At 40.2% G+C, this 13,395-nt stretch overlaps 1 protein-coding gene across 2 annotated transcripts in view; it reads left to right on the top strand.

Annotated features, from left to right (window-relative positions):
• The window catches only part of ZMYM2 (zinc finger MYM-type containing 2), a 70,252-nt gene extending 61,026 nt beyond the window's left edge, over positions 1-9,226 (top strand). For both annotated transcript variants that reach the window (XM_080345629.1, XM_080345628.1), the window contains 4 exons: positions 3,053-3,167; positions 4,214-4,465; positions 4,837-4,957; positions 7,601-9,226. In XM_080345629.1, the coding sequence (XP_080201755.1) occupies positions 3,053-3,167; positions 4,214-4,465; positions 4,837-4,957; positions 7,601-7,793 (681 nt within the window). In that variant the 3' untranslated portion in view covers positions 7,794-9,226. The remainder of the gene's footprint in view (positions 1-3,052; positions 3,168-4,213; positions 4,466-4,836; positions 4,958-7,600) is intronic.
• Positions 9,227-13,395: the final 4,169 nt, after the last annotated feature.

The raw sequence follows: 13,395 nt of genomic DNA, 5'->3' as shown, positions 1-13,395 counted from the left end.
GCAAGCATTCACTCTTTGGCATTTTAGTCAATATTGCTACGAGACATGTTTCAAATTCAGCTTTCTGCTTCTGCGCTTGCATGATATACTGTTCCTGTATCTTTCTGTTGAATTGAAAAGACTCTTATTAAGCTGATCAACAATACACAGAGTGAGGTATGTGTTTATAAAATGGAACTTTACTAATATTTTTTTCTTTTTCACCTTTCTCTTTGTGCCTTTGATGATGTTTGTTTATTGTGAAAGCTAGTTATGTGTAAAGCATTGTGGATTTGCCTTATCTCATCAGAAGCAAAGTTTGTGTGGCACAGCACAGTTATCATGGGCCCTAATACACATACACAACTCTGGAACGTTAGAGGAACATCTTGTGGCCATGCTGCTGTAATTAGCGCTCATACTTATTGTTCAGTGTTTAATTCAGGTGATGTTAACAGCCCCATTTCATGGGCCTGGTTGTGCCAGTGCTGTTCAGGCTGGCAGGAAGACGTGCCCTGTTCTGCGGAGTTTGTGTGTCACAAAGGCCGACAGCAGCAAGTGGGACAGAAACACGGGAGCATTGAGCTGACAAGGGCTGCAGCCAACATCTGTGTGCTAATGGCAAACTGCATGTCCATGGATGTGTGTTACCCTTCTCAACAAGCAGGTTTAGACAAGTTAAGGGGACACTAAATGCAACGCAGTTGTCACAATGTGCAACAAAACCATGTTGCCTTCTAGTATTTTCTCAGTCCATCTTTCCATCTGACAACCCCAACATGAGTACTGAAAAAGCATAAATTGCCACTTAAAAGGTATTGGGTCTGTTTAACTCAAAAGGGACTCAGAGGAGATTAAATGATGCCGTTTAAGGATAAAGTTATGCCAAAGATCATCAGTATTTTGCTAACTTAGAGTAAGTTTCTCTTCAGAGGAACATAATTAGAAAAAGAGAACTTACCTCCCCCGCCCAGATCCACTGCACTCAGTGTGGCTACGTATGGGCTCAGGTTAGAGCTTTTTCTCATGGATGTAATGTAGTTTGAGCACAGGGGAAGTGCTCAGGAGTCTTTAAGTCTTAAGTTGTTTCTTTAACTTTGTAAAATAACTTTTTCTTAAGGGAAGCACTTAGAAAATCTGTTCCAGCAAACTGGTCCCTGAGTCGCATGGTACATTTTCTCAGTTCAGGTTCATTTGCAGCTGAACTGGTTCTGCTTCCAGACAGAAATGATTCAGTAATGGGTTTGATAAGTCTGAAGTACTGATCCTGAAAAATGTCACTCTTAAAAGTAAAGATTGTTGCATGGTCAGGCGGGCTTCTAGTGGAGAGGGTTCATCTAGAAGAAGGTGTTAGCCTGCCCTGCTAACATGCATTGTGGCCTTCGTTCTTTGTTCCAGTACAGACTGGGAGGTTTGAGGGGCTTTCGCACATGCAATAATGGAGTAGTTTGGGCAAAATTCAGGCTGATGGAGCTTGGCAGTTGTTTGTCTGAAGGTGCTGTGGGCGGTGATTGAGCCTGTTCTGCACCGTGCGACTCGGAGGCCTGTCCAGTTCCTCCCGGTTCGCTGTGATTTCAGTAGAGCTCCTCTCAGGTGGAAACCACTTGTGGTCACCCTGCCCCGGCTGGAGTTGGCAGTGGCAGAGCACGGTGTTGTGGTGCAGAAAGGAAGGTGTGCGGATGCATGGTGGCTGTCGTGTAGCAGGGGAGGCTGAACGTGACATTGTTCTTGTGCAGACTCTGGGGTGCTCATGGTCTGGGGGCTGCACAGGTTTCTGCTGGGAACATCAGGGTTTAGCCAGGTGCTTATTCTGGACCAGGAAACAGTATTCTTAGTGCAGTTCTCACAGGCTTCTGTGGGAATTGGTTTTGAACCAGTTTTCAGTCTTAATTCAGTTTTGCTGCCAGCGTTCAGTGTGAGTGTTTAACACGAACAGGAGAAAAAGAAAATTCATGGAGGAATAATGTGCCAGGGAACAGAAGGGCAAACCCTTTGAAGCTTATCGTAAGCTATATTGTCTGGTTTAGAATTGCTTTATAAAATCAAAACTGGTATATATAGAAAGAAGCAAGCACAATTTGGGGAATATTGTGCTTTGAAGAATTAGTCAAGCAAGTAGTATAAAATAGTTATCTAAATCAGGATGATGTATTGGAGGCTTCTGGGAAGTGTATTCATTCATTTTTCCTTATAAAACTAAGTACAAAGATAAGGAAGTCAAGATATGCTGAACCATCTAGTATAAATGAGCGTTGTGTTTGATGTTGTTTCGAGTATGTGTACAGAAGTAGATGCCATTTCCAGGGGTAAATACGTTTTTTGTGTCTGTCACTTTATTGTGTGCACTTGCAACAGGCCTGTTCAAGCAGAGAGAACACTGAAGTGGAAAATCTTAGAAGCCAATCCTGCATTTCTTAGAAATGTCTCGAGAGGATAATGTCAAATACTGGTCTTAAACCTCAGCCATTAATTCTTGGTAAAGGTTCAAAAGAGTTTCTGTCTGTAAGGTCAAGAGGGTTAAGATAATTAGACTGCAGAACAGGCACACGCGTTGCACCATCCTGACATTTTTCTGGCACTGCTGTGTATCATTACCACAAATATATTGTCGGGGTTTTTGCTCCCACTTCTGTGTTGAAGATGCTTCTGTCAGTGCCCAGAATTCTAATTTAAAATGACTGATTCTTGCTGATTTATTTTTTCCTTTGAAGACGTAGGCAGAGGAAAAGATAAATGAGTTGTGTTTGGGTTTTGTTTTGTTTGGGTTTGGTGTTTTTTGTGCATGTGTGTGGTTTTTTTCAATAACTTCTCATTCACTGATACAATGTTACACACAGGAAAATGTAGAGAAAAATGTTAGTCGTAATTAATCTATGATTCTTATCCTGTTAGAAATTCACAACATACGTTATATTGGAGGTAACTTAACTACTAAACATTGGAAAAGTGTCATTGGTTTCTTTTTAGATTTTTTTTTTCTAGAAGTGCAAGCATTGTGCTGAAAAAGAACCCTACAGCACAGGATTTGCTCTGATGTGAAATTGTAAATATTGTGTCTCTTTCTTTTCTATAGTATTTATATGGAAGTAATCGAAAAGACAACATATTTATTGATCCAATCTACCAGACGTTTGAACAGGAATTAAATAAAATCCTTAGAAGTTGGCAACCAAGCATACTTCCAGATGGTAATTTTCTTTTTGGTCATGTATGTTTTTCATCTCTTAATAGTTCTGTATTCTTAAGCATGTAGATATATACAGACGTTTTATGCATTGCAATAGTAATTGATTAAAAATCATAAGGATATCATCTAAGAGTTCAATTAAGACTTGTTCTTATTTTCTCATTTCTTGGTCATCCATGCTGCAAGAGTTGGTTTTGCCGTCGCCTGTTAATGTTAAATTGATTATCCGTTTTTAGGAAAGTTAGAATAAGCTCTTCGACCTGCACTTATTTCTTTTCCCAGATGGGAAGCAGGCAGACAAGCACCGGGCTGCGTGTGGGTAGGGCTGACGAGCTCTGTATTTTAGTCTTCCTCAGCTCAACTGGGAGGACTCTGTGCCATGGGCCTTCTGCTCAGGAGGATCGTCACTTGATGGAGAAAACAGTGATTTTCCTCAGCAGATTGATGCTGCTGCTGAACTGCAGAATCCACTTTTTTCCATCTTTCTCACAATTCTCTCTTGAGTGAGGGCTTGTCCTGACCAGCCCCTTTCCTCTCTCTTCTTGATGTGGGTTTTTATCTGTATAGCACTGGGGAAACTGTGTATAGGGCCCTTGCTGAACCCTGGTACGGTCCAGGAGTGCTTTCACAGTGAGAGATCCATAAATAATGAGAAGAAGGTATAACTATTTGGAGGCCTTTCCTAAGCAGAGCAAAATGAACTAAAAATACACTATTTTTGAAGAGATTAACATTAGTCCCTTGAACATTTGTTTTTATGTAAGAACATGAGGGAGCCACTTGTAAGCAAAGCTGCTGTAATTAAACAGAAATGTGTTCTGTGTGAAATTGCCTGTACTGATATTTCCCATTGATTGTCTCTTCTTGAAACAGTATCTGTGTCTTTAAGAGGTGGTTTTCGGAGTGTGGACATATAATTAAATATGCTTTTAGATGCTTCTGTCATGAGCGTTTTGCTAAATTTTAATAAACAGAAACTTGATCTTTTGCACCTGAACAGTTTATGGGATAATCCAGTGTATTTTCTCTAATGTTCTTTTTTTGAAGGATCAATATTCTCTCGCGTTGAGGAAGATTACCTTTGGAGGATTAAACAGCTGGGATCGCATTCACCAGTTGCTCTTCTGAATACTCTGTTCTACTTTAACACTAAATATTTTGGCCTGAAAACAGTGGAGCAGCACTTAAGACTTTCTTTTGGCACTGTTTTTAGACAGTGGAAAAAAAATCCCCTAACAATGGAAAGCAAAGCGTGTCTTCGATATCAAGTGTCTTCCCTGTGCAGAGCTGATAGTGAAGGTACTACAGCAGTTCCAAATTAAGCATTGCAGAAGCATCCACACTGTGCTCCTCTGAGGGACATCTGGGCACCTTGCCAGGGGCCAGAGCCTAAAGTTTAGCAGCTCCCAGCTCCTAGATCTTTAATTGGAATGTGTGGCACATGGAGACTACAGGGTCTCTGCCTTGTATGATCCCTTTGAGCCCACTGGTCTCCATGCTAAATGCTGTGACATTGTTGTGGCTGTGGGTTGCGTTTCCAGTTTGCAGATGTGCACAGTTGTGGAGACCACGTTACGGTACTTGGTGGGCTGCCCACTCTGGGAAATTTACAGAAAAATGTAAAATAACTTCAAGTTATGGCTTAGATGTTGTTGATTTTCTTCTTAAAGATAAAATTACTACTGGAAAAAGGAAACATGAAGATGATGAACCAGTATTCGAACAAATTGAAAACACGTCTGATCCAGCTAGATGCCCTGTGAAAATGTTTGAGTGCTATCTGTCTAAAAGGTAAGTATAATACAGGGTTGATGCAACATGAAATAAACTCAAGCAAAGGGAATGGCTTGAGATCTTCTGAAAAATACATAAATGAAAGCATTGAAATCTGCAGTTCTGTATCTGGACAAGGTGTGCAGAAGTGTGGGAGCAGCAGAGTGCTTCAGTGTTAATTGTCAAAGACTCCATCTGGGAATGACAATATGATTCAGTTTTCTTACATGGAAACACCAAGTATTTCTGCAGAAAATTACCAGCAAGGGATCTGATAGGTTTTGCTACTGAGGGTTTTGGTTGTGAGGTCCCTGTCTCTTCAGTAAGAATTGGATTGAGACAGTGGTTTTACTTCATGTTAAGTCATCAGGAATCTGAAATGTAGATATTTTTGAGATACCTGGTTCGAAAGCAAGCTGAAAACATTTAGTAGTAGAAAAAATATTACTGGTGGTAACTCAGCATTTAGAAAAGCTTGTTTCCTTCCATTCTGCGCAGAAATTGATATATTAAAAATAAAAGCTTGGGCAACTCTTTAAAAAAAACCCTTAATTTAGTAGTTAAATCACAGAATCACAGAATGTCAGGGATTGGAAGGGACCTCGAGAGATCATCCAGTCCAATCCCCCTGCCAGAGCAGGAACACCCAGATGAGGTGACACAGGAAGGTGTCCAGGCGGGTTTTTGTCTCCAGAGAAGGAGACTCCACAACCTCCCTGGGCAGCCTGTTCCAGTGTCTGTCACCCTCACTGAGAAGTTTCTTCTCAAATTTAAGTGGAACTTTTTGTGTTCCAGTTTGTACCCATTACCCCTTGTCCTATCATTGGTTGTCAATTTTTGGAAGTTTTGGTTGTCAATGTTTTGGAAGTGTTTGAAAACGGGCTTTCATGGGAAATACTTTTCTTTAATTGGAACAGCCATTGGAGTAACTGATTTTAATGTAGATTTTATGTAACTCTAAGTGAAATACAGGCAGGTGATACCAAAGAAATAAAATCACTTTGTCTGTACAGCACAAATCAAATTAAGTATGAGACCAAACATTGTTAGGAAACAACATCTTACTCCTAAAGGTGAAGAAAGAACTTAAGCACAATGTAGGCAGAAGTGCAAGTATGTCATGTTATAGAGAGAAATGAGGTCTGTTAATGCAGGCACCTGCTTGTCATAAACTCAGTTAATTCTGATTGTTGCAGAGGCTTGGGGTTTTTTTGCCTTCGCACTATCTACTGTCACGGTTTGTAGAACATATATCGTTAAAAACTTAGGGCTGGATTTCTGAACTGAAGTTGTACAGCCAGTAGGGGGAAGAGAAGAAATAATTTCTTTTTCTTTAAAAACACCTCAGTTTTGGGGAAAAGAATGCACTTAAACTCATCCGATGTATCATTGTGGTGTGGTTTCAAGTCCTGCTATCTTACAGTCACCATTGCTAACCAGAGCAGCAGACTGCTTCTCGTGCTTACACTTCTTATGACATATACCTCATGTCTTTGATGACATAATTTTAATAAAATACTTGACATTTTAAAAATTACTGTCAAATTTAATGCTGTAATTGAGGGTAATATTGTAAAGGTACTGTAAAATTTAAGGTAATGCCAGTTGTTTGAAATATACTTGGCAATCAGTGGACAGTTGCAGCTGGAATTTCAGGATCCTCTCATTCCCAGCTATCAACACTTGTGTCATTGCTTGGTCCTATAAAAATACTGGCTTGTGAAAAAAGTAGGAAGAAGGCTAAAATATTTAAATTATTAGGATATTTTGAACAGTCATATTTTGCCTCTTATCTGACTCTTAATCCGATTTATGTGAGAGCAGAACAAGCCAACATTCACCTCAGCAGGTGAAGAGCAACGCCTGAAACATTATCAGCCAGTTTCGGAAGATGAGCCGGTAAAAATTCTTACTTTTACCAAAGAAACATGAAATAGAGTTGACCCCTGAAGTCTGCAGTATTTATGAAGGAGGGAGCATGAATGAGCACTTACACACATAGAATTGAAAATTGTTTTCTGAGACTTGCCTAGATGGACAAAATGCTAGAATTTCCATAAAGGGTTCTTCTCCAGGGACTGGATCAAACTGCAAAGGGTCAGGATTTAAGAGATTTTAAGACTTAAAACGACCAACCCTTTGAGTGAAACAGGAGAAAGGATTTTAGCTTCTTATTGTATGTCTGTGCATCCCTCAGAATTACTGTCCATGATTTTCAAGGGAACCCCAGGCGCTTCATTCAGAGATCGCTGTGTGAGGCAGCGGTGCAAGGAACTACCGATGTTGGTGTTAGGCCAAAGAGGCCTAACATCTGTCCATCAGGGGTTCCTAAATAGATAGAAAGTACTTGGTGGTTTAGCACATCCTGGATCTGCAAATTTTTGAAAGCTGGAAGAGGAAGAGTCTGTGGTCTCCTAGATACTTGCCAAGTCCCAGGTGTCTACTTTTGGCTGCCCTGAGGACGTGGGACGAGGCTGGGCTTGGGTCAGACCTGGCACTGCTCCTTCTGTGGACAAAACTGCGTTTCTCCACATTAACCTGTTTTGGTTTGGTTTGTCTTTGTTTTAACTTGGCTAGGTACAGTGAGAGTTTGGTTTGTGCAGGATGTTGGAACTGCTAACGTGCTGGTTTTTGAACTCCCCTGTGTTTTCCCCTTTGCAGCCCACAGAATCTGAACCAGAGGACGGACATGTTCTACCTGCAGCCAGAGTGCTCTGTCTCCACGGAGAGTCCCATCTGGTACACTGCCACCTCACTGGACCGCAGCACATTGGAAAATATGCTCGTACGGGTTCTTTTAGTAAAAGACATTTATGATAAAGACAATTATGAACTGGATGAAGACATAGATTAAAACAAACTTCCAAAAACCATCAAGAAAACCAAGAGCATTAGATATAGTCATGCTGCTAGACCTTTACTATGGAAAACATTTCAAGTTTACCCTTTGTTTTATGAGTTTTGTAGCAGTGTGTACCCTCACCTGGGTATTACCATGTAAATAGTCTGTGAGTGAAAGTTTCCATTATTCTGCATAGTGGTTTTAGAAGACATAACAAACACATTTCAGATTCTTTTTTTATTATTTATTTGATTAGGTATGTTTGTAACTTTTTACATTGCAAAATATGAATGAGAATGTGCCATGTGTAATTTCATTTTCCCTTGTAGTAAGAGACTTCCATATTGCACAACTCTGCTGTTGGAAGTTCCCTTGAAAGGAGGCTCTTTTAATGGGTTCTTAAACTGGATGGTTGTGTATGAGTAGCACTACTAAAGTTTAGAACTTGCTGTGTCTTTCAGAATTTTTAAATAAATTGTAAACTAGTAGTTTTTTTACTTTTTAGTTACTGAAGCCTTATAAGGTTATGTAGAGAGATTCCATCTTATGTACCAAAAATAGACAAAAGAGAATGCTGTCAATATTGGTGTACTGTAATGTGAATCTATTCTGGTGAAAACATTTTTGTTGCCCTTATTAAAACCTTAGTGTCCTTTCCTTATTTGTGACTCTCTCTCAATTGCCCCTACAAATAAAAAATATATATATGTGTAAATAAATGAATATAAGCTTAAAGCATGTGGTCATCAAGACATGTATTTTGTAAAAAAACAAACCAAAACCCCCTTAAAAAAAAAGACAAATGTCTGATGACAATGCTATATAATTCTTTTCCATCTTTTCTGACCATAAATGCTGGTACCTCATATTACTGTAAATCTGTCCTTTGTAGCCTTAGCAAAAGGGATTTTAATGCTGTATTACATAAAGTAATATGGTATGCTAAATTTTTAACTTCTGTTTCTCCTTGTGTTGCTGTATTTAAATACAGTCAATACTTGACTATGGGTGGGAAAATTCTGTTAACTAATGCCTCCGTTCAAAAGCCATATGAGATGTGAAGTTGCAGAAAGTTGAAAGATATTTTTTGAAGAAAAGTCTTTTCATTTGTTCTGTTGTGTTCATTGTGTTTACTTTGCGTAAGGAGTCTGATTTCTACATAAATGTTTAGCTGTTTAGGTTTTGTTACTTGCTCTTGTTTAACTGATGCAAGCAACCTGGCGGTTCATGCAATGGTTTTGCTGTTGTACTGAAAACAAAATGTAGTAGAATATTCTACTATGAAGTAGTGACAAGTTGGGCTCTCCTAAACGATGTTAAGCATCTGTTGCGAGGAATCGTCTACTAAAGGGGAAACTTTCTCTGTATATATATTACCACCTTAGGATTTATTTCTCCCAAGGGCTGCATGGCTTTTTCATTTTCCTTAGCTTAAAAGAATGCACATAGGGACACCTCTTTCTATATAGAGAAATAAAGCTTCAGTTGCTTTGTTTTGTTAAGCAAGTTTATTTAAATTTCTGCTATTCTTGTGTGTCCATGAGTATGTATTAACTTAGATATACCACTAATTCGGAAGTAGATGGAGATGTACACGTTTAATTTTTCTGGTTTTTTTCTGGTGACTCTACCTCCCTGTGTAATCAAGAAATGCTGCAACAGCCAGTAGATCACTAACAGCTCCAGTGCTCTTTTCCCTTTGTGAGTACATAAAAACTTAGGCCATTAATGCTTGTTTTTTGCAAGCAACCGCCATAGAATGTGCTCACGGTTCATAAAAATGAAAATCATAAATTGTAATCACAGTTTTGTTTGGGCCTCTCCAGTTGAACACCTGGCTTGACCATAAGTTAGATTTAATGTAAGGGAATCATCGTTGCTAATTACCTGCCCAAAATGCATCATGTGTTTCACTTGAATACTTCAATATGCATTTCAGTTTTTTGATCAATAGCGGTAAGTATCACTTGTAGCCCATTTGCTGTAGTTCAGACTTCAAGTATTCAGCAGGGGCTTTAACTAGTCTGTGCGTAGGACAAAGTTTAACTTCAAATACACTTTTGTAAAACTACAAACTTTTAACATGAAGTGTAAAGTACCCTAAATCAGCACTGAAGTTAAATGTGTGTGTGTGCGCGTTTGTGTTCAGTGTTTTGTCATAAACAGTTTAAATTTTTGTTCTAAAAATCAGATTACAAATACTTCTTAATGTCAGTTGTAATATGGCATGCTGTGCAACAAACAGGCATTTTCAGTGTCAGGAGAAAATAACGCTCCCTGAAGTTTATCAGAAATCAAATTATCCTAAATTCCTCCCATTTTCTACCCAAGATTCACCTTCCATATCGGTAAAAATACACAAGTTGGGTTTTGAAATAGAAATTTTTATGCATAAATCCATGTTGGAAATATAAAGATGGTTGTCAAGAAAATGACTTTTAGTCCAGAAGATGGAGCTATTCCATCATCAACAATAATGTTCAAGTGTTTAGATCAAACGTTGTAAACTGCTGAGCTATTGCAGTCAAGAATGCTCAATAGCTCAGTGTATGCATTTTATTCCTAAATTTGAATGGTGATGCAAAATGCAATAAAAGGCCTTAGGTCTGAAAAAATAAAGACGTGCAATTTTATAATAATTAGGAGTTCAGGGCAAATACATGACTTTGTAAGAACTGTCAGCAGCTGGACTGGAATCAGGTTGGTGTCACTGAGTTACCTGCAGGTTGCCGTGCAGGAAGATGCGTGGTGCCCTGTTCTACACAGAGCTCCCGAGTTGGTGACACGTGTCAGGACCCTGCCCTCACTGTCCACCCTCCGAGGGTGTGAAGTGGCACCTCGGCTGTTCTGGGCATCCCTGGCAGCTCCAGCACCGCTCACCTGAGAAACACAGCCCGGGAGGTGCGGGCCGGGCAGGATTTCCCTGACCTGCGCAATCCTGCCAGCACGTGCTCTGCGTCTCCTCAGCTGGAGATCCGCTTTGGAACGATTCACAGGTCAAGTAGTAGCCTCAAGATCTTAAGAAAATTAAATGGCAGCAGTAGGCAAATTACATACAAAATTGTTCATTGTGAGAAATAGTGAAGAATTATTGCAATTCTCAGAAAACAAATTTGCTTTGTTAGGCACCTCTTTTTCTATAAGTAACTGTGTGCAGTCATTACAAAAAGCTGCATTGTCTTCAATGACTGAACTAAGCATAAATTATGACAGTTAATTATTGAACAAAAGGTTGTGGTTGTGGATTAATTTCGATGTGTGCAATATTAATTATCTTAAAGTGCTCAGGGTGTGACTCTATAATGCAGCAAAAATTGTTTTTCTAGTAGCTGGTACTTGGGCTTGTAAGAGGCTGCGTGAATAGATAGGAAATAGGAAAGGAAATAGGAAAGCAGGAAAAGTGGCCCATGAACCTTGCAGTCCCAGAGGAGGATGTGCGTGGACTGGGAGAGAAAAGGCATGAGTGGTGGTAGGCGCTCACCCCATTTCCAGTTTTGCTGATGTTTTTATTATATAGAAGTGGGGTTTTAATGTTATACTTTCCCATTTTTGTCTGTTACTGTTAGGAAGGGCAGTTAAATATTTTAATTTCCATTTTAGTAAACATTCACTCTTGAGTAAATTACGTTCATGTTGTGCGTTATGTGATATGCATTACATGTAGGACAGACTGTAAGAAAAGTTCCTTTTCCCTGGTTTTCCCACAGCAGAGATTCAGGCATGAATTCCAGAAATCCTTCTAAAGAAATAAGTTGTTCTCAAGGTACAGCGTAGAGGAGCTCGAGCCCAGTGCCTTCTGAAGAGGCACCCTCAGCAGAAAACAAACTTGGGCGTTCATACCCCCCCAGTCCAAGCCCCCACCCCCTTTGGAACACTCTGGGCCAACTGCAAAATGAGGTCTCCCCATTCTTCATTGAGTCTCTCTTCATTTTCATGAGGTGGGCTGTCTGTTACAGTCCTGACCTTCAGTTGCTATTTTGCACCTGCAGCTGGAGAAAAAGTTCTTGGCAAAGCAAAACATTCTTCTGTTTTGTCTTCTGTTAAACGCAGTTCTGTTCCTTATCCCCAGAGAGGCAGCTCCCCTTCTACCTCGAAATGTTCTGCTTTTTTTTACTTAATAAAGCAGAACGTTTTAAAGGTTCCGAGCCTGCAGAAGTTATGGTAAGCAAATGTAAGTTTCTAGGCAAGTTCTATAAGAAGCAGGATACCAAATAATTCGGTCAGCTAAGCCAGTGTATTCCCTAACAGTGATGCAGAGTAAGTGGAGTGGTAGCTTTTTGATTCCTCTTGCACTGGCTTGGGGACTCTTGATGAAACTGAAATTTAAAGTGTTTTAAGGCCAAGAAGTTATGAAGATGTAGAAAGATGTTAGGCTGTCATACGTTACTACCCAGGTTGCAATGGAAAATGCTAATGATACTTTGGAAGCACTGAAGATTGAGTTACCCTTTGTTTAGGATTAGAGCGAAGCTCTGAATGTGGCTGCAGCGCTGGACACCCTGTCCCCAGGGGCTTGGTTAAGCATGGAACTTTTGAATTCTCAAGTCAGAAATAAATCTTTCCTCTAGCAGCTTTTTAATTTGAAATGTTGGCTGTGGGCATGGCAGGGTCTGCACTGTGACCAGGGCTTCTCTCCTGCTCTTCCCTTTACTGTCAGGTTGCTTTGGGGTTTCTTGCTGTTGCTCCCTGGTGGAAAACGTGACTACAACATGAGCCAAGTTCGTGGTTTGATGCAAAATAGGCCTTGGGCAGGGAAGGAGCTGAGATGATAATTCTATCTTCTCCTTAGCCCTTAGTAAGGCATAATTGCACCTTAATGTTACCTTTTCAAAAGCCTCTGCTCTCCCCAGCCCAGGTCTGCCAAGCAAAATAGCAGAAAGGATTTGAGTGAGACACTAGCATGGTAAAGAGCTGCAGGGATGTAGATACAGATACATATGTGATGGTGACTAGACAAGCTGGTATTGGGGGACGAGAAGAGTGAGCAAAAGCACAAGGAGAAGAGACAAAAAAGGTTGACCGTATCCGTTTTGAACAGTTAACAGGAGTTAGGAGCACAGGTGTAATTCAAAATCTGATGATCCCTGACAAGTTTCTGTCACCCGTTCCAACTTCCCGCACAGCCTGGCTTGGAGGATTTCACCCAGTGACTGCTGTGTGCTGCCATGGGGCGTGGAAGTGAGGTCTATATTTAAATGTGCTTAGTCTGGCTTGTATTTTGAAGATATCAGTATGTTGGTGTTTCCAAATACATATATCTGGGAAATATTTGTATTTCATCACCCAAGAAGCAGTTGTCTTCGTGGAGCAAAGCCACTGATACAGCAGTCACAACACATTTGCTTGTGCATAATTGGAGTAGGGAATGATGCAGTTAAAGCACTGTATTGTGTCCCAAGTACCAGCAAGGCATCACACTTCAACTAATGGTTTAATTAAATGTTTTTCTACCTCCAGTTTCCTTTTTTTCATTTTCTTTTGCTAAATGAAAGGAAGAAAATCTCTGGAGATAGCTGAGTTCTTGGAAAAACGCTTCAACGACGCGGTGAGTCGTTCCTGCTGGTGGTGGCAGGAGGTTGCCTGAGCTGGCTACGGGCGAGGAGCAACAGAGGAG

This window comes from Nesoenas mayeri, assembly GCF_963082525.1.
Source record: "Nesoenas mayeri genome assembly, chromosome: 1".
Lineage (NCBI taxonomy): Eukaryota > Metazoa > Chordata > Aves > Columbiformes > Columbidae > Nesoenas > Nesoenas mayeri.
Note: the sequence above shows the minus strand (reverse complement) of the source record. Positions and strands in the feature narration are given on the sequence as shown.